We start from the raw sequence: 25,891 nt of genomic DNA, 5'->3' as shown, positions 1-25,891 counted from the left end.
GGTGGTAGGTAATTTATCCATTTCACTCATGCGACCTCACGTGAGAACGATCTAAAATAGGAATTAAGAGTATACTAGCATATAATCGTGCGGACTACTTTTAGCGTGAGTACGAGTATGTTTGGTTGAATTAGAATTGCCATCCATCAAAAGCAAAAAAACTCAGTAAGTACGTTAAAGTTATCAAACCTTTGAAACAATAAATAGTTGTAATTTATTCAGATAACTCATTTGACCTCACGTGAAAACGAACTAAATTGGAATAAAGTGCATAATAGTATAGATTTGAGAGGACTTCTTTTACCGTTAGTATGTTGGATAGGACTTCCGATCGCTCTAAGCAAAAATCTCAGTAAGTATATTAAAGTAGTCAACCGTTTAAAACAACTAAATAAATTGACGTAATTTATCCAGGTCACTCATTCGACCTCACGTGAGAACGAACTGAAATATCGGGGACGATAACCGTGCCGCCCCTGCTTTTAGTTTACAATGGCTGTCTTTAAAGCTATTTTCTCGCCCTGCGCTACGCCCTGAAATGTTACGACGGGCAATTAACCCGACGCAACGTAGGGAAACTTGGAAAAATGTTAATAATGTTGCCATAAATTTATTTATGGCTTAATATATGATTTTTACATTTTGAAAATGTTTAGCAAAGCCGCTTTTAATTACAAAGTGTTGTTTCACTCGCTTCTTGCCAGTTAAAAACTTGTAGTACTTAGTAAGTAATCAATTTTGGATTTCCAAACTACTTTTTTTTCGTAGAACTTTGATGATATTATTTCTCTAATTAGCTTTGATACAATAAACATATTGTGATGTATTTATTTTTCAGATCAAGAAAATGATTTTTTTTTTACCCGATTTTTTATGGACCTCATTTTTACGTATACCGGGTTATTTGTTACATTGCTTAGGCTGCACATATCAATTTTACTAATTGTATCAGCATGCCATTGCCGATATTGGTATCTCATCTATACTTGTTTCTAAGTTCTTAGATTATTAGAATTATATATGCTTTTATGGCGTTTATCTATATCCGCAATGTTGGTATTACAAAAGATATACTTTTAAAATAGGCGTAAAAGATGGCTTAAAGAGCTTGAATGATTTTATTAAGGATGATAATTTCATATTGTTATAAATTCTACGAACTTTCACTGAGCTTAAAATAATTTTTATTTCGTGTTATAACTTTAGTAGCCTTGGCTCTACGCCTTCGTGTTAATTAAGAGGTCATAAATCATGGCGACGCGTGTCAAGTTTATTAATGGAAGCAGAAATCCTCATCCTAACTCCCCTTTTATGGACCTCTCTGGTGCAGTCGTTAGCACGGTGGTCTTATAAGTTGGAGCTCCTGCGTTTGATCCTCAGCTGCAATAATGTTAGAACAAATTGCCTGATGCAATCACAGATGGTAGCGGGCTGACCTTTTAGCGGTATAGCAGTCATATAAAGCCCACATTCCTTGTCGGTTTCAACGCGGCATCTAGCCACGGCCAGAGTTGCCTACTAAATTTCCTCTGGCGGAGATCGAACATAGAACCCCCCCAGTTACACGACCACAGCGCTCACAACTACGTCCGAGGCGTCACGAAAATTTTATATATTCAGTCAGTCACTTATATACAAACTATCGACCGCGTTTACTGTTTACATACAAACAGACTACAAAAATTTCGGACGACAGAATGTTGTTTATTTTCATAAGATCTTCCGTTGGAACTGTGTCAAAACTTTTATTTTTATTTGTAGTACACATAAACGAGTCTCAATAAACATTTACCCACTAGATGTTTGAAATTATTTTATTATACTTTCGTTTATAGCTGTGGCCGGAGAATCTCTACGTGATCAAATCAGGAATGATGAGATTGAACCAGGGGTTCCGACGAAGCTGATGACTTAGTATAGACAAGTTTAGTTCGCCTATTATACAGAAAAGGAAGTCTATTGAGCTAATTTACCGCAATTTAAAATTATTGCCTTAATTGGGATAAAAGTCAGAGGCGTTATTGAGGTGGTCAAGATAAACGTTTAGGTATAAGGAAGCATGTGACATCATATGAATTACAGTAAGAGTTTTAATAACATATAATACACATTACACGTTACCTTACCAGTAATCTCAGTCTTTCATTACCTTTTGTAAGTTAAATAATGTATCATTCATTCATTCATAGATACGTAAAATATTTTACTTTGTTTTATATGTTTTTATTGATTAATTATTTTATCAACTTTTTGTGAGTTTTTTTTTAAGTAAGTAGTTTTGCTGTTGTTTACAGATGCAGGTTATATAAATGAATGCATATGCAAAACCTATTATAAGAATACATTATGGAATAAATTTCTTGAAGGCGGTCGATGTCTTGTCATAATGTACAAGTGTGCCTATCTCTTTCGCACAATATCCGCACGCCTGTATATTGTCCAAAAGAATTCAAACATTATCCCAATTTCTAACATTATTTTGACGGGACATTGAAATCGATGCCTCGTGATCCACAGTTAAACACACCTGCGAAGTACTAACCACTTGACAATGGGTTTACTGCCATCGCATAAAGCAGTGTTATTTTAATATTGTTAAGGTTTCAGAATTGTAATAAAATAGCTGTTGCCCGCGACTTCGTCCGCGTTTGTTTTAGCGTGTCATTCAATTTATGTGTAGTTTTAAAGATATTTTAAATATATTATTGTATACTCTTTTTCAAAAATCGGATATTTAAAAAAAGTACTTTTTCTATTAAGTGTATCTCTAAAAAAATATTCTGAATTCAATGTAAAAAGAATTGTTTTGTTTATGTGTACTCTTTACATTTTTTATCTGGCGAAAACTCTAAATTAAATGTTCGATTGGAATGAATCAAAAAATATTTTACTGCTACATCAACCTTGATGATATTTATTTCAACAACGAATTAGCGATACAACTTTTGTTTCTACCAGTGATTTAATAAATTTCAGAACACAGAAGATGCTATTGCAACTTAACCATGATAGTTACATATATTTCCTCGTGCACTTTTTTGTAGGTAATAATAAGTACTTTTTTTTTACTTTACGCAGTACACAATTTTTATGTAGCATCAATCATTTTATCAGCGCACGCAAGCAATGAATTTTATGGGATAAATTTTGCTACTTTTGGTATTATACTATTGGCTTATTATTATTGCAATTTCTTTAAGGATATTCATTTTTTGCAAGTAAATTCTAGCCTTTGTTACTTCGTAATGGTTCAACTTTTTTTGGCGAAGAAATGGTTAAAATCGGTCCAGTACCGTCGGAGCGCAGTGAGAACAAACAAAAGAATTTTCTCCCTTTATAATATTAGACTTCAAGACAAATTAACTCGAATTTTAAATATTACTGCTTTAAGCCGTGATGCCTCTTAGGTACATAGTTTTAGCTTATAATAATATACTATTTTCCTACTGCATATAGAGTTTCAGGGACTTCCTTCGTGCGGGAGGTGGGTATGTCATCACGTATCGTATGCTGTACGCTATTTTTAAAAGAAGGTATTTTATTAAAGTACCGCTCTAGGTCATTAAATATCTATTGGTTTTAACTGACCTATATATTACCAATTTTTAGCATTTAGGAGTATCTCACTTAGTTTAAACAACAAATACCTAGTAAAGGATATATGTTCTTCTTGACAATACTTCTGACTGGTTATCCGCTGTATACGATTGGCAAAATATTTCGTAAAAAAAAAAAAGATTAAAGTTACCTCTAAGGTTTTCTCATTTAGTCATTGAAATGTTGGGATAAAATAAAAATAAAAAATTTCAGTTGGTTCTTTTGTTTCTGTTAAATATTATTCAAGCAACTGAAATGGAAAATGGATGGTGAAATGGAAAGTAAACGGAACAGCCACGTAAAATAGGACATATGAAATAATAATAATAATGTTTATTTCTTAAGGTGTTCTTATTTTATAGGATGGGACATGCATGAAATCTTAAATAATTATTTTCTACAAGCTTCTGAAGCTAAACTAAGAAACCTTGTATTACAGATTCAGGGCCTTCAACCACTCGGGTTTTTGATTATTAGCTTAAATATTATACACGAAGTTTTAATTACTTAATAATAATAGGAAGATACATACGGGCTAATTTTTTTTTTTTTTTGGAAAAGATTGTTTATAAGTATATAACATACTGCTTGTTCCTCTCTGTAAAAAAGTAATATATATATAAAGGTCTATGTCTGTTGTGTATGTGTGTGATGTAGTGAAGAGAGGTGTGTATTTAGGTATGAAGTTTGTCATCATACGTTGAACTAACAATGCATCTTCAGAATGAAAGCTTACACCAAGATTGGTTCAGCGGTAACTTCGTGCGTATAAAATGATGAATTTTAACCTGATTTACGCATTTAAAATAATAAATGAATATTAACTAAGTATGAATGTCAAGTTAAATTGATCTGCAAATAGCAAAAAAAAAATTAAACAAGTATTAATGCGTAGGTAGGTATTCGTCCTTATTGAACCCGGAAACATTGCAGAACTCGAGGACGAATCATGCAAATATTGAATATTGTTGCTCGCCGCCAAATTTGATCTTCGTTAACAGTCACCTCTGCGGATTGTCGTAGCAATAAAACAATCGCCCAATATTTTTATATGACTGCGCACACTTAACATAGTGTTGTATAATGTGTGTATGGTTATACCATCTTTAATACATACAATAGTTTATATGAAAATAATATGTAATATAGGATGTTGGATACATATAACAGAATGTTTTGTAATTAATACGACGGCAGAGTGGCGCAGTGGGCAGCGACCCTGCTTTCTGAGCCCAAAGCCGTGGGTTCGATTCCCACAACTGGAAAATGTTTATGTGATGAACATGAATGTTTTTCAGTTTAAGTATAAGTATTTATGTATATAATTATAAAAATATTCAAGTCATCTTAGTACACATAAAACACACTACGCTTACTTTGGGGCTAGATGGCGATGATCATATCGTAGTATATTTATTCATTTATTTATAAAAAAATAAAAAAAGGTTATGTTATCAAATTAACTAACAGTTTTAAAAGCGCGTACGCAGCGATTGAAAAGTTATGGATTATAGATAGATTAAAATAGAAATTTCTCAGATAGGAGGTATCTCGTTGATATAATATGTTACAATCTAGGTATATATAAAAGGTCAGTGAGCTATACTCTCGTATATATAAAAGGTCAGTGAGCTACATTCATTGATCACGTACGTGACATACGTCATGTTTGCCAAGGTAGACAGCCTTTTAGCTATTTCCGATATTGCCACACATTGCAAAATCGAAAATTTAATCTGACCCTTATCCCAGAGTATCTAATCTAACTTTTTTTTTAAGTAAAAAAGTGAGTAGCTCTCATTATGTGAAACCTGTTGTGTGGACCAAGGATTTTTTTTTTTGAAAAAACGAGCTATTTAGACTTAAGTTTTTGTAAGCTCTTTAAAAATTATACTACTTCGACTGCTTACCCTAAAGATTTGAAAGGAAGTGACAGCTACTCAAAATGTAACCTTGAGCAACCTTACGATAATGAAGATTACAACGCAGTCTTGGCTGGAGAAAGGCGGTATCCAATAGGAAATAGCTATTTTGGCGCCAACAAATAGACACCGCTTCAAACTAAACTGAGCGATGGTAGTATCTAAGTCATCGCTTAAAGCAGTATTGTTTTAATGTTGTTGCTTTTCTTGTTTCCGAATTATAATCCAGGTGCCAGTGTATATCATATAAAACTTTCATTAAAAATAACTTTACTGCTTTAATCGATATTGATGCTAAAATTGAGCACCTAGTTATTTTGGTCAAAGGTATGGGACATAACGACTTATTATATATTCAAGAATCAATATCTTGCCGCCTAGTCTGACGGATATAAAACAGTTTTAAAAAGAAAAGTCAAGTGCGACATTTAGTTTTACGTACGTACGTACAACTTTACGAACAAAATATAGTTGATTTTATCGTCTCACAAATTGCCGTCATCGTCGCAAGTGTATTGGTTTCTTACTTTCAATTAAAATCACTATCTACCATCGTGACTAACGTAAATCAAACGTTTAACAATCTATTTCTTTATGAGCCTTTAATATTATCTATGGACATGACTATAGAGAACGATTTCATTTCCTAAGTACCTAGCCAGCTTTGTATAAAACATATATTTGAAGTAAAAAAAACATTTCAAATAGTTATGAGAATTATTTGACACTGACATTGTACGTACATAAGATGATAAGAATCGTATGCCTGTTAAGGAAGGATTGTAAAAACAGTCAGAGAAGGACATTAACAGTTGAACGATCAATATATGATTGATTGATTAAAATTAGTAACGCAGTATCTAACTCTTAAGACAAAGATACAAAAAATATGTCACAGGTCACTGGCTACCATCCAGATTTATTTATTTTCAAGTAATTTTACATAATTTTGTTAATTAAAAAATACACAGAATTTAATAGACACCTCTGAAAGCATCTTTTTTATTCTTATCCACGTTAGCCCTTGACTGCAATCTTATGGTGTTGAATGTAGTAGTACTGCAGTTATATTTACCCTAATCGGTTTCTACGCGACATCGTACCTACTGAAATGCTAAATTGCTCAGACTACGTCTCCATAAATTTACCTAGCCGTAAGAAGTTACAAAAGGCGGTATATCGATAAAGAAGTATCTATTCTATTTTTAATGCTATGGTTGATCGATAAAAAAGTATTTTGATATTCTAAATGCTACAAAAAATATTCTTAATACTTATCATCCTCAGTCTATTGATGTTTCATTGTTGGGCACGGGCCTACTGCCAGTGGCAAGCTCAGGTATGCGTAAAGCAGGGAACTGGGAAATGGTTTAAAACCATGAAATCAAAAATTTCAAGTTAGGCATTGCTTTTGGTTATATTTGCATCAATGGTTGTAGGTCACCTGATACCTATAATTCCATAACAATGTTAGGCTGAGACCTGTAAAAGGCACTGTGACTTTTCTCAATCAAAGTTAGTGTTAAAACCAGACGCATTTAAGAAAGACGCATAACTTCGTCTGGTTTTAACTGTTTCGGTAAACTCAATTACGCTCTATTAACCTCAGTCTCAGTTTTTGTGTGCTTATCTAGTTTCGACCGATCGAAGCGAAGACGTATCTTTTCGTATACGCCAATATGACTATCGAATTATGATTTGACAAAATTATCAGACCATCACAATACTCTGATTGGTTTTTATTTGCAAGTCACAGCTCCACTCCGCTAATTTTTCTATTTCAGATACAGCTCTTTAAATGACGATCCTCTAGGCTCCACGGAAGCAAATCAGAGATGAGCAGCGAAGCAACACTTTATACAACATCTAGAGTATTCGCAGCGAAAAATTGCAAAACAAATTCGGCTTCTATCTTAAGCTTTAAATAGATTTGCTACCAATCTAACTTCTCTAGTTAGTAGCATATTAGGTAATTCGGAAGAAAGATTTTCAAAATGTATAGGGGAAATTATTGTGATCAATATTTTAACAGATTGTCACAGAACGTGCAAGATAAATCTACCCATAAAACTGAAGGCGGAATATGACAGAATGGATACTCTAGGTACACTATAATATTTTCCCTTGGCGTAGTCACGAGCAGTTTTAGTGAAGCGAATGGATTTGGACTGACGGTTTCGAATGGCGCGATCAACTGTGACCGAACACGATTAGAAATGTCGCTGACGACATTAATAAAAAATATTATTTATAATGATTTATACAGAACGAATTAGCGTATAAACTCTTAAATATAACAATGGTATTTACCATTTATATTGTTTCAACTGGCTACTTCAAAGCTAAGTGCATTTCATCGAATCTGGTAATATTATAAGGTTGACTGGCTAGATATGAAGAAGAGTTAAGTGGGATACCATAACGATACCATAAACAAAACTAACCTAACCTAACAAACCTAAGTGGCATTTAGGAGGATGGCATGCCATAATAACCGATCGCGACCCTAGGAAATCTAGTACTTCACAAGAATATCTCTAGCCATACCTGTTACACTAGCATAAAAGGTAGTCTTGCCTTAAGGAAAAGCTTTTGCGCCCAACTTAAATACATAGTAGGGATAAATTTGAATTTTTTATATAAATATTAAAGATTGACAAATCACCGTTGTTCAATGCTAATTAATAAACAAACGAACATCTAGAATTCTCGACAATTCTAGTAAAACAAACACTTTATGACGATATAAGTAAAATCTTATCTCTAGAATAAATCCATTTAATATATAGTTTATAGCATTCTTAATATCATTTAAAGATAAAACAGTAATTACCTAGACATTATACCTTTGTAATCATGATATTTGTTCGGATTACAAAGGTCGTTTACAAAAACACTACAGAATCCTAACGATACCTAGCGTAAACTAGAGTTCTAGAAAAAAGGCGTTTCTAAATACTCATTGTTAGCCAATATCATTGAGGAAATTGCAGGGATTCACTTGCGTCATAAAATAAAGAGATTTGTTAATAAACAACACAGAGGTGCACACGGCTATGCGCAGATGTACCTCAATACTTGTGTACTACAAACTAGTTCTAAGGCGCAATAAGTATAATGAAGCAAAAATGTGTAAATAACTACCGGTATACTGTAGACTCTGCTAATCTTGTTATACAATTGCTGCATTGTAAATAAAAACTCGATCCGGGCTTAGCCTTGGCCTAAGTTTTTATCTCTAGTTAACTATAAGGTGCAATAAAGTTGTGAACATAGCGAGAAATTAGGTAATATTGTATTTAAATTAAAGTCTATTTTCGAATTTAGTCATTAACAGTCGCAAGTATTAATTCAAAGCATTGAGAATTCTAGAAATCATGATAAACGTTACCTAAGCAAAACAAGTGGGTATGAGGAAGAATTGTCTATGGCTGCATATTAATCCTATTAAATGATTATAGAGGATTACGATTACCTACGTAGCTACAACTATAATTTTATATTTTTGTATACACATATACCCTACAACAATTATTAGGATTATAATCGTCTGCGAGAAATACTAGAAATATATTTTTTATTTATCTGGCATGCATAGTTACTTCAGATACCATAAATTATGAAATTAAAGTGATTTATCAAGTAGGATCTTTTTTCAATTACCATAATTGATATGAGATGTCCTATATGAAAATCAGATTTATTAAGAGACTTTTTAAACCTAGTGACAATTTCTTTGAAGCGGCTTAAATACGTTCTGGAATAATTAAAGCAGGCAGATTGTCACTTACCTCGTAACAAGTAATTAGGTGAGTTACGGTAGGAAGGAGACATCTTCGTCATACTGAGCGGCATAAATGATTCAAGCAATTACCACCAATTGACTCTGCTGAAACTGTAATAGATTCCTACCTGTTATAAAATTTAGGCGCACGAACGGGTTTTCTATTATGACTTAATTTGTTGATGCCGACAGACATTAATCGCATCTGATTGTTTTATCCAAGATGACCTAAGTATCAATTTGATAAGAAAAAAGTTACTAGTTAGCAGAAAAAGTTATGTTTTGTAAAGCTGAACGAAGTACCTTTATCGTGGATTTCAACAGAAAGTGCGTAGCTTCCTTATGAAAAAATTATGTTGGTGTATCAAACTAAAAATATGCAATTATGTAAACATAAATTACAAAATAAAATAGAATGACTTTTTACGGAATTAACTCTAAATACAAAATTGGATATAAAAGTGTTAACCAGTTCCAAAACCTAAATTTTCGTATATAAAGTTTGAATGATGTAAAAATCGATGGGCAATGCAATGTAATTTAGTACATCAAAAGTCTTAGTTACATAAATTATATATTACACTGAATATTCCGAAGTGTATGTAACAAAAATCAATACAAAGCGATGGTACTGCAAAATGAATCCCCTATTTCCAAAATGTAAGAGAATATTTTAATGTCAAGAAACATGCTTGCTACATTCTGCAGTAGCTAAACAAAGTGAAACATTTAAATGCATATCTGCACAAAACACGCTGACCACAATAATTAAACTATCGCAAAAAAATGAATGCCAAGCACGTCCAATGACAGCCATTGTAAGCGCCAGTTACCTACTTCTCACACTGTCATCGTTTAAACGACAGGATTTAAATTACTAGCCAGTAGGTAGATACTTCAGGTCAATATTTGATAATAATTTGCATGAAGCTATTACTTAAACTAGTCTAGCATAGCTAAAAAAAAAAAATGCAGGTCAGTCAAGATTTTTTCAACATTAGACTTGTAAATGCTCAGGAAACATGCTACACTATACCGACTATACTCTCGTAAGAGAACGCGTCATTATTTTGGTAAGATTTGGCATCATCCCATAATTCGGCGTGCTCTTGAATCTTAGCGATTCAGATGATCAGCTGAGTTGTGAGTTCGAATATTAAAGCGAATTGATAGTGTGAAGGACAAGTCGCATGATACCGAGGCCAGCGAGACGACATTCGGCGGAGCGAGAAATCGTAAAAAAAATTTAAATGGCCACACCAACTGGTTCCAACCACTTTATACGCTTTTAGGATTCAATAATATATGCTTCGAAATGAATGATGTCGTGCCCCTCTTTCAAAGCGTTATCTTTCTCATTGTGGTGCTTACATTGCAAAAGAGCACCTCATGTCTCAAGTCATTGTGGGAAATAGATATTGCAATTCATATTGGATTACCGCTGCGCAGTGTGGTAACAGTGTCAAGGTACGACTGCAAGTATAGCGATGCATTGAATTTGGGTGCTTCATGTATTATTTAATATAAGCATCTGCATTATCTTTTTAAAATTTCAGAATATATTTAATCTATGAATATTTTGAACGAATTCCAAACCTCACATAAAGGTTGCTCGACACCAGTTTTGTTGGCAGAAAACAGAATAATAATTGAACGATTAAAAATTTGCTTGCCAAGAACCGGACACTGTAAACATGCCCATTCATGATGCTGGTGACCCTGGTGTTAGCGACGCGGAACTACAATCTCTCCTCTTAATAGGTTCTTAATATTGAAAACAGTTTTTACGTTGTTGCTTAGTAACAGTCTACTATTATTATACCCTCATTATAGAACGTGTTTGTAGGTAGCCAATGTAATAAATTTATAAAATATACAGCTTTAATGCATGTATTCAAATTAAAATTTTAAAAAGTTGTATTACTATCATAGTCATACAACTTTTTTTACTGGCATCATTTCCAAAAACGATCTTAAAGTGCTACAAGTGACAGGGTAGAAAGGAGAAACAAGTTAACGAGTAAGGTTTGTGCCCTCACAAATGAGCAAATTTCCCTTCAAAACCTGCATTCTCCATCAACCTGATCTGCAGGGAGACTGCAATTCAAAAATCCACTGTTAGGATTGCTCACCTGCACCACATGAGTTTTTCCAAAAGTCGTAGAACTTGCTGCACGAGCACATCTCGATCAAGCGTCACTCAGCACTGACGCAAATTTATTTTTAAACTTCACTACAAAAGTTTCGCAATGTTTCAGCCGGTACGCATTCGCACGATGTAGTAAATGTTGATGGTCGGGAAACTTTATAATAGGTCTAGTAAACAGTTGGGATGTAAACAAGATTAGTGTAACGGCTTGGATCGCGGTCACCCTGTACCGTTGGAGCGTAGAAAGCGCGGCTGGCGGGTCCACGGTTACGGACAGTCATCGTACCGGACGGTATGTCTATGCGGACAGCCGCAGTCGGCAGTTGTACGCGCGTGTCAGGCTCAAGTAAGCGCGGCGCGACGTGCTGCCGAAGCGGGCGCCATTCTGCGACTGCCGGTGGTCGCACGGCTTCACCCGTCACCTCGCTACCTCTACAATCGGATATATTCAACCAGAGGGAAATAGATGAATTTCGCTCCTCCGTTATGAGATTGTTGCTGGTACATATTCGAGCTACATTAAATCGAATATTTAATACGCGTGAAATTGCATGTTAAAATCCGAAACACGGTAATATTACCCCATTATAAAAGTATCACGTATCACTGACTAAAAAGCTTCATTATTTTTATATCAATTCACAAAGCTCGTTGCGTTGTTATACCTATTGTTGCGTTTCCAAATATTTCCATACAAAAGAGTTCAACGATTTGTTTATAACCGTTTGTATTAAAGTGTCGCAATACAATGTTTGAACAACTATTTAAAATATTGCACAGTTACATACGTAATTTATCACATAAACCTCACTGAAGCAAGCAATACTTAATTTTTTCTATATTTTCGGTCAATCACAAAATAAAGTCACTAATATTTATATTTCAATACTAAACTTGAATATAACCTAAACGAGAAATGTTTTAAATCAAATAAACATTCAAATAGTAAAAGAAAAGATACTATATGTTCAACTATTTAATGAGAAAATATTCTTGACTTGAAGCAAGTGAAGCCTTAGGATTACAAGCGACGAGTTGTTAGTACCTAGATTATAAGGCCGCCGCCAAGGTGGTCATTGGCGTACATAGGGTTTTTAATTGTAGTAGCTAATGTGAATAATTCTTCTTCCGTATTTACTAATGAGTATCTAATTATGGAACATTTGCAACTTTAGGCTTTATATACCATTCCATACCGGGTACATTATTAAATAAGTTGGTACATTCGTTCATATTTCTGTTAAAAAAAAAGCGAAGGTAACTCTGTTCACCTTTTTTTCGCCTAAAACACTAAACATAATTTGACATTCTAAGGATGGCATTTTCTCAAGATATTTTATTTTCTGTTTACTAACCCGGAGTAGGGAAAGTGGTGTTTTCATCCCCGTTGCTCGGAGACACTTACATATCATATTCACACTTACATATCATAACAATTGACAAAGCCCCGAACCCGCATTGGATCGTGGGAGGTCTACGGTCCGAGAGGGGACCTGTGCCATGTGGTGAATGAAAAGGTGATGATGATGACTATGACACATACTGGTGAATTGCTTTTTCTCAAACATCCGCGGGAATATTCAAATTGCACTAGAAAATAGAATACGCAAAACATCATAAATAGAACTACTGAGAAAATCAATAATTGTTGTCTAGTTTAAATTTAGATCGTACAGAGCGACAAAATTGTTGTATAGAAATCCATTTTTATGATATTCCTTATTGTTTGTTTTTCGGATCCTGGACTTATTAAAGGAGTGTCGTTGGTAACATAGTGTTTAGATACTCTTTGGTTTCTATCTGTCTATCTGTTATGTCATTTTAAAGTAGAGTAGAGCCCTTACCTAGAATGCTTTTGTTATATTATAATATTACTGCCTCTTTAGTCTAGTAATTAGCAATTGAAAAATGTGTAAAAAATTAATTACAAAAATAGTTAAAGTTGGCCAACCCACTTTAGAGTAGCGTGGTGCGGCTACGCTCCCCTCTCCTGTGGAGGAGACCTGTGCCCAGCAGTGGGACGTTAAAGACTACTACTATTCATAAACCGTGATAAATTGCCAGACTGCCTGCAGGTGGCTAAATTGTTCAACAGGATACAGGAAGAAATCCCACAAGTGGCGATGAGCTTCAGTGATGTGTTGAAGAATAAAAAAAAACCACAGAAATCCGATATCACATCATGTGGGGTTATAGAACGCTTCGCTGTTTGACATGACAGTATTTAAAAATATTCAAAGTATTTGGCGAAAATAAAAAATGACAATGATTTAGTTTTTTGTCAACTTTTTTGTTCAAAGTAGGTTCAAAATACTAAATTCATTTAATTCAAGAACGTCTTAAAACGAAATTTCTGAAACTTCCAGCCTGTCTTCTTGTAGTGACTCTGTTGAGAAAGTTAAAAAAGGTAATTTGACAAGATGCGTTTGTCAAAATTAATAAAAGGGTATCATTAAATATAATTGGACCTTAACCAGATGGCTGATAAAAGAAACTTGTATATGCGGCCGCTAGCCAAAACATTTATTTATTACTAGGTTTATACCCGAGACTTCGGCCGAGTTGATTGGTTTTCCAACGCTTAAAATAACCTTCATTGCTTTTTGGTTTTTAAACTAGCTTTATGAAAAAAGTAACGTCGATATTTTGCCCCCTTACTGCTTGGATGCCTTAATGATAAACAAAAAAACATATTCGTTTTATACAACTATAAAACTTCTAGTTTTACTACCCGGTTTTATCATTGGTGGTGATGTTTTATATCATTTAACAAAGATAGCCTTCCTTAAAAACGGGCAATCTAACTTTAAAAAAAATCAAGTCAGGGACGGTTTTTTTAAGATAAATGCGTACACACATAGAAAAAAAATGTTTGTTGATGATGATGAGTATGTTTCCTATTATATTTTTGCATCAAAATTATGTCAGATGACAAACATCTCGCGAGTGGCGGAAAATATACATCGCAGGCCTCAATAAAAATAGCTCAGAATCAATGGTTATACAAAAAATCTATAGCAAACACAACAAGACGCGATTACGTAGGCAACGCAAGGCCGTACAACCATACATTTACAATTATAATACGATCCATTATAGAAATCGGGAAGTGTTATGACGCTGCTTATAAACACCACTACGCCTACTTTAATTCTGTTTCCATTGTGAGGGTACGTCCGTATGTGACGCCACATTTTTGCAAGTTGCTTGCATATGTTTATGTTAGTTGGAAGGGGGATAACTAACCTAACCGATAAATAGTATTGTAAATATTAGAGAAAGCTGTTGCCTGCGTTCTTTGCGTTTATTACGGTTTTTTACAAATCCCATTTGGACCGCTTGTGATAAAAAAAGTAGCCTAGGTTACACTCCGTCCTTTCAATTAACTTTATGCAATTCAAGTTGATTGATTGCTTGATGAGAGCGTGAAAGAAGGACATACAAACAAACGAACAAACACACTTTCGAAATTCAATTATTAAAGAAATAATTTGAATAAAATAATTTATTCACACGATTATTAAATAGTGGCAGAAATCATAGCTTATAATATGTTTGGTTGAATCACTGATACCTAAACTGCGTAAAAACTCGTACTATAGATATCAGTGCTCTCCCATACAAAATAAACTAAAAAATATATAATTCTAACTAATTGTAATAAATGGAAATCTCATTTACCCGTGTATGCGTGTGCGTATAGAGGTATGTGTGAATTATTATTTTAATATTGTTTACTCCATGTTATATCGGATATATAAACATATAACATATAAACGGATAACTAGTAATAAAACAGCGTGCATGATTTTCCTGCCACGTGCATGAATACTTACTTGCAAGCATGCAACAGTTGCGCGTTTTCCCACAAGTTTCAAACTCACATGCAACTCGCAGCTTGCTTGTTCACGGTTTCACTAGTTGAACGTGCACAATGGAAACGCGACCTAAAGCCTCTTTTAAACACAATATGTTAACAAAAAAATACATAGAGCACCTGTATAAATTGTGTTATGCAGTTAAATACTTAGAAAGTTTAAATTCTTCAACTAAAATCTAGAGTTTTTATATTCTTTTAACGGTAGAATATTTATATTTTTAATTTACACATTGCACGCAACGGAACTATCAAAAAGAATATTTTTTCACATTTTTGCAACATTTTTCTTTCATGACCCGCTCCTAATGGTCATAGCGAGATGTTGATGAACATTTTATCGAAACTTTAACCGTTTGTGCAGCGCAAGCAGCGAAAGCTCTCAAAATAAAAAAAATACCGATTTTGAGACATTCTTTATTGTTGCTATCAGCTTCTATTGGTCTTAGCATACTAAGGAAGACTATGCTATAAAGCGTTATAGTTTGGTCAGCGCACGCCAAATAATGAATTTCATAGGCAAAGCTTTGCTACTTAATATTATTTTTTTAAGGATCACCAATTTTTTTAAACTTCATTATAACCTATGTTACTTCGTGATAGTTAAGATTTCTTTTAGCGAACAAATAGTAAAAAAAATCTAGTTCTTTAGGAGCCTATTGGTTACAAACAAAGGAACAAAAAAAACCTCCCCTCGTTACAATATTAGTATTGAAGTACCTAGGTAGTATAGAAGTATAGATTTAAGTTCATACTGATAGTGATTTTTATATAAGTCCTCAAATAATTATATTATATTTAGGTATTTACCTATCTTAATATATTATATTCATACCATTATTTTAATTTTACGTCTCAATCACAGGTTTATTGAATTCCGAGATGGCCTATTTTTAGTAACCGCAAATGACTTCAAATAATTTGTTTTTAATTACTACCTGTATATTTAAGATATAACCAGTGTTAATCATTTTTTCTTTTACGTCAACAAAACGTAACTATTGAAAATAAAATACGCAGCAATATTTAATGTGGTGTCATGTTTTTTTATTACTTGGTATTTAAGCAAATAAACATCTATTTAATTTTTGGTATGTTATAAACTTAAGCAGACCATTATAAAAACTCTATCCACTATTTTATGAAAAAATCACAATGTACCTACTGTACTTGGGCTGTTTCGCAGTCGTTCAATAAACTTTAACCGATCTATAATTTTGACGTTTTGATAGTTTCCGTATTAGAAACCTGTCAAGCTTTTTAAACAGTACTAAAACAAATGAAACACTATCGTTAACTCAACAGAGCTGGCTAAAAGGAACATTATCTTGGAGATTTGGAGAGAATAATATTGAATAATAAAAATAGGTAAAAAAACTTTTTAAGTTAAACGGTTTTATGTTAAACATACATTGCAATGTTTAAGATAAATGTACTAAAAACCAAAAAATAATAAAATAGATACAGTCGTGGGAATTATAAACATATGCATAGACTAGACTAAAATAAAACCGTGGGGCACGTCAATTGTCTACAAATTATCGACTTAATGTGCGATAGAATAATCGTTTAATTCGTCGTTAAAATAGGCAGTTGGCCCGCAGACGGTGAGGAAATTACTTACTATTTTCTTGCTCATGGAAATTACAATAGTTATACACTCCATGTAAATAAAAGAGATGTTTCAACTAGTTTATCGTTGGACATTCACACTGCTGGCTGGCGAGGAATCGTTTCACTGCTCGTAGTTTGTCTTTAATCGACAAAACATATGATAAAAGTACTACTCGCTCACCACTATGAAACCCTAATTTGTCGCATAAAAAAATGCGTCTTACTCTGTTGAGGACGTAGCTGTCAGTTTGAAACCAGTAGGTATACTAGAGCACAGATTATGATTTATAACTATATAGTATTTGTAAGACGAAACGAAACGAATAGTGGATTTAAACAACTGCCTTACTCGAAATGGACATAAGTTAGTGACATCTGCATATCGTTTGCAAAAGGTGCAAAAGCCATTTGTGGAATTGAGTATATAATAAGATTCCCAAGGTAATTTTGGACCTGCCAATGCATAAGTTTTAACACATTTAATAAATAGTGGTTACTATACGATTGATGAATTTCTTAAAGACAAGGCTGCTTGGAAGCAGGCCCAGCTCTCATCTCTCACAAGATAGTGAATTTAAAAGCTTGTAAACTGTAAAATGATGTTGAAAAAGAGCAATCTGCTGAGTTTCTTGCCGGCTTTTCTCGGAGGAATCTGCCTTCCGAACTGGTGGTAGATTCATTACAAAAAGACTGACTTGACGTTTCAAAAGTGCTTATAAACTGGGCCGTCTTGAAATACCTAAATGAGTTTTTTTTAATTAAAAGCAATATACATAGCCCAAAAATGAAACAATTACGCTAACGTCAAAGTCATGATGGTTTACACATAGTTATCGATAAAAATTGTATTTTAATTAAAGATATTGAATGGGTGCGATAACTAATTGTTATTGAAGTAAAGATAAGGTTATTTCCCGCTTTCTAGAACGGCAGTTCAACGCAGTGTCGAGGCACTTATGGGGCGAGGACATTCCTTATGACTGCGTTATGTCGCATGATGTTACTTCGATTATAATTTTAAACTGGCTTCTTGAAACCCATACCTCTAATTGGTTCTAACCGGTATCGTACCGGGACGCTTTATCGCTTGGCGGAACGGCTTGTTTGTAGCGTAGTACCTAGCTACAATCGAAGCCTAAAACAAGAGCAAACCAGAGGAAGTCGGAAATTATTAACTCCCAAATTGCCCCCGCCAGTCATCGAACCTGGTACATCCCACTAATAAGACCACAACTCTCACTACTGTGTCAGGCAGGCCGTCAATTTATTGTAAGAAGCCGATACTTTTGTGGTTTACCTTAATACTCTCGATGTAGCCGATGCTTATGTTAATACAAACTTAAAAAACCGTCCTAATTATGTATGTGAAGGCTCTTTAAGTATGGCTAAGTATTTTTTATCTAAACTCTCTTCAATAAATTTTCCTTTTTTAATTTCTATGTCACTTGAACAAAAACCCCAGCAATCAGATGGTTTTTGTTGTAATGCTTTGCCCTAATGTTTTTTAACGTGTCGTTGGTTCGGTATCCCTGGACTAGACTAAACAGTTATTCTTCGGTTCGGTACTAATAAACAGTGTAGTAAGTGACGACAATGAACCGCGCTATCTCAGGTTATCGGCTTGACTGGAGGTGTACCTACTCTGACATCTTGAATTTTCTACGTTAATGAATAACAGTATTTGCTGATCTGTTAAAATAGTCACAAGAGAAGGAGATTTTTCCTAGAGAATAGAATACTTTCGAGGAGTATACCACGCACCTTGAAAAAATTACTAAGAGGCCATTTTAAAAATAAAACTTAAACTTAAATAGGAACATATGGAGGTGAACCTACTCTGACACCTTGAATTTTCTACGTTAATGAATTACAGTATTTGCTGATGTGTTAAAATATTTATAAGAGAAGAAGAAGGAGATTTTTCCTAGAGGGTATACTTACACACACCTTGAAAAAATTAATAAGAGCCCATTTCAAAAATAAAACTTAAACTTAAATAGAAACATATGGAGGTGTACCTACTCTGACATCTTGAACTTTTCTACTTTAATGAATAACAGTGTTTGCTGATCTGTTAAAATATTTATAAGAGAAGAAAAAGGTGATTTTTTTCTAGATGGCATATACACCTTGAAAAAATTAATAAGAGCCCATTTAAAAAAATAAAACCTAAACTTAAATAGAAACAACGAAATTAATTGATAACTTACCAAATAACACTTTCAGTTGTCACATTGTGTTTTCAGTTGTGACAACCGCGGCTCGCGTCATTTGTCACGTCAGTTGATTATCGATAAGATTTGGATGCGATGGTGTTTCCAAAATACCCACTTACAATCATCAATTTATTAATTGCGCGCTCGAAGATGCAATTTAATAATTGTAAATAAGCCAAAATGCAATTTAATAACTGAACATATGCCTGTAAGTTCCATTTAAGTGGAAATTCCTTTATGGAACGATAAATATCTTAAACCAGGCTCTATGGACTTTTGGTATGTCCTACCTAACCTACTTTTAATTTGATGGAAATTATTTTTTGATGTTATGAATTCCGTGAAATTACCATTCGTTCTACAGTCGATAGTGGAATCTCTACATTTTCTAACACAGGATCTATAGTAACATTATTTATGTACCTCCCACAAAAAAGAAGCCCATCATTTTATAACTAGATCATCATCATCATCATCATATCAAGTGACGGACGTAAATTGCAGGGTGTTTGTAGTTACTTCAATATTCGATGAATTGTGCACTTTGGAAATTGTTTATCCACATAATATGAAGTTTACCAACTAAATTTCTGGTGTACGGCCATTCTAGTACGAGCCCGACGTCTATCGGTCTATTTCGATACTTTGAACACAGCTCCCTCCATCGCTATCCGCAGTGGCGTGCACACGGTTTTTGAGCAGGGTATGCCTAAAGAAGGGTAATGGCATAAAATCCTGCCCTTTTATGAGTTAAACTAAAATTTAAGGTAGGCAGTGCTTTTGTGCATGTATGAAGTGCACGCTACTGGATATAAAAATATCAAATGGAGAATACATAAAAAAATCGATCTGAAAAAAAGACAAAGCGACAAACAAACCCACATTGGAATGTACGTAAAGTGATATACCTAAGACCTACCTAATACATCGCCCACTGTGTCGGCCCCATAAGCAAGACGCAGTCTAAACCTTTATTGGTTAAAAATTCATTGGTTTTTGTTATGTTACTTTTCGTGAAACTTGGTTTCTAACTACGGGTCTTAAAAAAGGCTCAGGGTCACTCAGCGCGCGATCGAGAGAGCTATGCTTGAGAGTACCTCTACGTCATCAACTCAGGAATGAGGAGATCCGTAGAGGAACCGGTGTAAACGCTGGCATGGACACCTCGCACCGGTAAACGCATCAGACCCCTCAGAAGGTTGACGGATGACATCTTCAGGTCTCACAGAGCCACCGGACCCAAGCGGCACAAGACCGTGGTATTTGGAACTCCCTACAAAAGACTTCTATCCAGCAGTGGCCGTCCATGCGTTGACATGTTGATGATGATGATATTATTTTTCTAGCTGTATGCCTTACCTCGGTGGCAGGCATGTTGTTGATGATCTCCAGACAAAATGGCGTCGTTCGAGGTATTACATGAGCAAACTGAAGTTCTTGGTCCTCCACTTACCTATGACAATTAAAAACACAATTTTAAAATATTAAATAATAAGTTACTCGTATTTTTTTTAATTCACTATACCTAAGTCAGCCGGTGGGTAACTGAGAATGCAATGTTAGATTATAAGTAATAAATAAATATATGCCGCCAACGCACACATCGTCACCTAGCCCCAAAGTAAGCGTAGCTTGTGTTATGGGTATTAAGATGACTGATGAATATTTTTATGAATAATATACATAAATACTTAGAATATACATATGCACACCCGGACACTGAAAAACATTCATGCTCATCACACAAACATTTTCCAGTTGTGGGAATCGAACCCACGGCCTTGGACTCAGAAAGCAGGGCGGTTATTAGGGTTATAGCTTATAGCAGTTATATTTAACCCATATACTGTACCGAACGCTAAATTGCTTGAACGCACGTCTTTGCGCCAGGGAGGTAACTAGTACGTACGAACTCAGAAATTATAAATTCCCAATTTACTTCGACGGGGCTTGAAACCGAGACCTCCCACTAATAAGACCACAGCACTCACCACTGCGCCATGGAAAGTAAAGGTGGAGGTAGGTGTAGAAGTATTTTAGCGGATGTGTGCAAAAGCTTTCCCTTGAAAAACCAGGCGACTGGTTGGAACACCATGGGTGAGTTCGACATAACCCGTGCCTCCCCATGGCTCGTTGGTATCCATGAGGATTTCCCCATAAAAAAAGGTGTGGAGAAGTGTTATAATTTACATTATTGTAAGAATAAGTTACATTAGTTGTGCAAAGTAATATTAAAAAAGTTATGTCTGAAGAAATGGAATCGGTTTAGACTTAAACTTTTCCGTGCTTATGTTTGTGAAAAGAACTGCAACAGGTTGTAAACAGCCAATAATTATAGCTCATTATTTACGTTAGCGAGTGCGGAGGTGTTTGTGCTACTATGATAACAAGGGAAATAATTACCTATACGTGAAAATTTGTTTTGTAATTCCATACAGGAATTTTGATACTCAAATTAAAATGTTGATTTTTAGGGTTGCTTTAGAAAACTTCAGGAAAAAGCGGTGATAGCCTAGTGGGTACTGTTTCGACTTCCCTTTCGGTACCGCATTCGATCAAGCATCTCTCAATTTGCAGAGTTATGTGCGAGCTCGATCAAAAAATATCTAGCTTTTACGGAGTAAGAAAACCGAGAAGCAACCTGAATATCTGAGAGTTCTCTATAATTTTCTCGAAGGCGTGTAGTCGACCCGCCCGAACCACCGGCCTGAGCCATTTTCGTATATGTTACGTATTTGCGAAAAGTACTTATGCTTGTGGTATAAAAAATTTTAACCATTTACCACTCATGGTAAAAAAATTAGACGGAAATATTTTTTAAAATAGGTTAAGAATTTGGTTAATAAGTAAAGAGAATTATAATATTACCGAATATTTTTGTGACAGTTCTTAGTTAGTGTCTAAATTGTAAAATTTTTAAGTGTTATAGTAATTTGTAATATAAACTCTAAATATGTAAAAAAAAACTGTTGGAACTATTCCCACTTACAACACCAAAAAAATGTACACAGTTAAAGCAATATAATTTATTCTATTCTATTCTCATTCTTAGAGGAGACCTAGTAGTGGGTCGGTAATGGGTTGAAAAGGTACCCTAAGAGTTCCAACGGGATCCTATTACTTAGCTTCCGCGGTCCGTCCATCCGTCTGTGCGTTGAAATTTAGGATGTGTATTTCTATTATGAAAATTAAGCTTAATTTGCTATAGGTACACCGCGAAAAGCAGGAGAATCTGTATGTCTGTAATTTATAATTTCTTCAATCCTTAAACTCCACACCCACAATAGTTTAACGAAGAACAACATTCTGCTATGAACAAAAACTAAAATACATACATTTCTTTAAAATGAATGCAAAATACAAAATATTTTAAATCCAAAACGCTTAGCCCAATGGTTATTATCCATAATGCAAACAATGTAACCACAATATCGAGTTTCCAATATTAGAGTAAAAAAACACGTTATGATTCTGTCGTTGGCATTCAGATGAAATTGAATTCACGTTTGAGCTGCGGATTTAATTAAAACTGCTCTGTTTGGCGTGGTTGCCCACAACGGAAAATGGACAAGAAAAAATATTGTTAACTATTCAAATGCTTGAGTCAGTTTTGTATGGCATTATATCGATTTACACATTAAGCTACAGATATAAAAAAAAACACGTGCATAAGTTTTTATATCTAGAGCTTAGATGTGCATTACTTTGACAAATTTTCAAAAGAATATTTGTTCTTTGTTTTAATTATGTATGTAGAAATCCATAAAAAATCCTATCCGACTTTTCCATTGGATCCTGTCTAATAAACCTCGCCCAGCGCTGGGTCATGAATGTGCAAAGGATAATGAATCCAGAATATAGCGATGTTGGCACTAACCAAAATCCTTTTGTCTTTCGTTATACCTATAAACTGGACGATTTATGTACATTAGAATAGAGTTATTTGCGAAGCCGAGTGCTTCTACCATGTACAACCCTTTCATGCGTATCTTTAGAACAAAATGGTTTCGCATGGTGTAGAGAGAAGTAAGCTGCAAACATTGATAAAAAGAAATTCTATAATCAAAAAACTTAACTCTTTTTTCCTTATATATAAAAGTGCGAAGCCGGGGACGGTCGCTAGTTACTAATATAGTTGTGTTATTTGTCCGTTTTGCGATACCTTAACCCTAGCTCGGCACTTGTATTTATCTGATGCGTTATCAGAAGTGTGATACGAAACTATTTTTAGGATAATGAACCCAAATAAATATTAATATTAAATATGCCCGAAATAATCTATTTAGTTTCAAAAGAATAGTCACGCGAGGTTTTTGACAAGTCGCCCAATGGCCAATGCACCCTACTCGGTGACTGAAATTACTTCTACTTTATTGTTACAAAGTAACATATAATGGTGGTTAAAGGTAGAAACTAATATTTAAACGTATCGACCGATAGAGTGGTATCAGATTGAGTATAACATAGTATATACCATGCATTTCAAAAACACATTTAAATTTATTATTGTTCAATAAAGATTTATTATTATTTTTACGGACTCTTAGATAAAGCGTAGGATATAAATTATGAGGGAACTAATCATTTCAATAAAATGATCAGACATATAAATGAGCCAAACGATGATAATAATATTAAGTAGGTACATAAACACATTAATATATACAAAACGTTTTTAGGTGTGAATAATATATGTTATTGTAACGCGACTTGTTATTGTTTTAAATAAAATTAAATGCTGTCGGCAAGCGCAGGACTTGAGAAATGTTGGACAGATTTGTTTTAAAACTTTGATTTGACGAAAAATAGGAAATATGTAATAATGTGTGAACTCGTGAAGTCACAATTTTTTTTATTCGAACAAAAAGTAATAATTAGGAAAATAGTCGTTAAAACCGCCTTAGAAATACGTATTTTTGTCATTTTTACTTTGTATTAACATTCCCATGTTCAAAAACATTTTCACAAATATACTGCTTGGTCCGTCAATTTATACTAAAAAAAATATGCAAGAAAAAAATGAAGCAGTAAAATAATTGCAGTCATTGATTGAGAATAGTTTCTAAAGCATTTCCCGCCAGATAATATAACTTGACTGACTTAAAGGTAAATGGGCAAACAAGTGAATAACCTCGAAAGCATCAGTGCTTTCCGTTAGTTCGTCAAGGGTACGCCTATGTCATATATAAATCCAGGACTTTTCTCTCCCCACCAACAGACACTCTTCTAAACTAACAATAATATATAATATATTATACTTTTGATATTACCACTTTCAGGCAGACATGACTAAGTTTACTTTAAAGTAAGTAGACGGAGCGCTGTGATCTTTTCTAAAATTATCTCCCTTTCTAATCGATACATCCTGGTTTTCCTTGCCGTCTAGACAGACATATACGGACCTACCTTTTATCATTTATGAATACCTAGTACCTACATGTAAACGGCGCATTAGATGCTGAGATGTTCTTATCTCATGTTCTACATATAATGTTATCTTGATACATCACTTGACATATGTATTTTGTTCAACGTTATATCTAGCATATACAAACATATATCTGTAAATTATAAGCAAAACATCGGAAATATTTATGTACCTGTAATTCCAGATCAGAACATTTAAAAAATAATATAATGAACGTCTTTACGGGCCGTGTAAAATCTAAATACTGTTAAGAAAACATATCAAAAACAAATCAAACAAAAGAGTCGTAACTTAAAAACATTCATAGTTATTTTAGCCGTAAAAGATAAAACTTCTTTAATGCTCTAAGTGCTATTGATGAGTGATTCTTTGACTGAGCGGTTAGCGTGTTTGATTACATATCATGATGCTCTGGGTTTGATTCCCGAGTCAGGTCAATGGCAACTGGTATGTACCTACCGAGTTTTCCCTGCACCTAAATACATTTCCAGTATACAAAACCGGTGTTAAGAAATTGGCGTTATCCACCAGCGTACCCCGGATAGCACCAGTTAATATCACTGGCATGATAATCGTTAAGGTGACACTAGTCTGACGCATCTTCATACAAAAGGCATCGGGAGATCATTACACTATTATTTGTTCCAAATACTAAGCTGTATCACTTTATCTCCGCATCGTCTACACGAAAATCTTTCACTGGAGCAATGGCGAGCGCTCTGGTCTTATATATTCCGCGTAGAAACTAATTATGGGATAAGTGTCACATACCCCTAACAGGTTAGTCCGCTTCCATCTTAGACTGCATCACCATTTACTACCTGAGATTGCGATCAATTTCTAACTTATAGTGCAATAAGTAAAAGTATGCAACGAAAATCATACAAGTATATTATTACTTTCGTGAAATTGCACTGAGTTTTGTCTTATAAATGAGATGCTTGGATTTGGATGACCCTTGGCAAAAGAACAATAGCATGCTTGCTCACTGGCATTGGCTCAGAGTGTTGATTAATTATTGCTCTGTGTCCCTCTCTTCATTGCTCTATCTTCCTTCTTTCTTATGAGAGAGAATTAGTGGCTACGGTAGACTTAGTAATTTACGCTGAGTGTTATGATGATGATGTGCTAACTAAAAATAGACGGGTTTATTTGCATAAATAGTTTCTTGATCATATTAGAAAAGAAAATACAAAATACATCTACTTAATATAAATATGTTAAAAGAGCTAAGAATTGAGTAGTGAAGATAGAGCTTTTCCGCGCAAGTAGTACCCCCAAGTGGCGTGCACTCGGTTTCTTAC

At 34.3% G+C, this 25,891-nt stretch overlaps 1 protein-coding gene across 2 annotated transcripts in view; it reads right to left on the bottom strand.

Annotated features, from left to right (window-relative positions):
* The window catches only part of LOC120628607, an 80,346-nt gene that overhangs the window by 42,721 nt on the left and 11,734 nt on the right, over positions 1 to 25,891 (bottom strand). Inside the window, exon 1 of one of the 2 annotated variants that reach the window (XM_039897068.1) lies at positions 11,436 to 11,854. The exons of the other annotated variant lie outside the window; for it this stretch is intronic. Coding sequence (XP_039753002.1) covers positions 11,436 to 11,487 — 52 coding nt within the window. The 5' untranslated portion in view covers positions 11,488 to 11,854. Of the gene's footprint in view, positions 1 to 11,435; positions 11,855 to 25,891 lie in introns of those variants that run through there. 2 annotated transcript variants of the gene reach the window in all.

Source organism: Pararge aegeria, chromosome 13, assembly GCF_905163445.1.
Source record: "Pararge aegeria chromosome 13, ilParAegt1.1, whole genome shotgun sequence".
NCBI lineage: Eukaryota > Metazoa > Arthropoda > Insecta > Lepidoptera > Nymphalidae > Pararge > Pararge aegeria.
The sequence above is the reverse complement of the archived record's forward strand: the minus strand, read 5'-3'. Positions and strand labels throughout refer to the sequence as shown.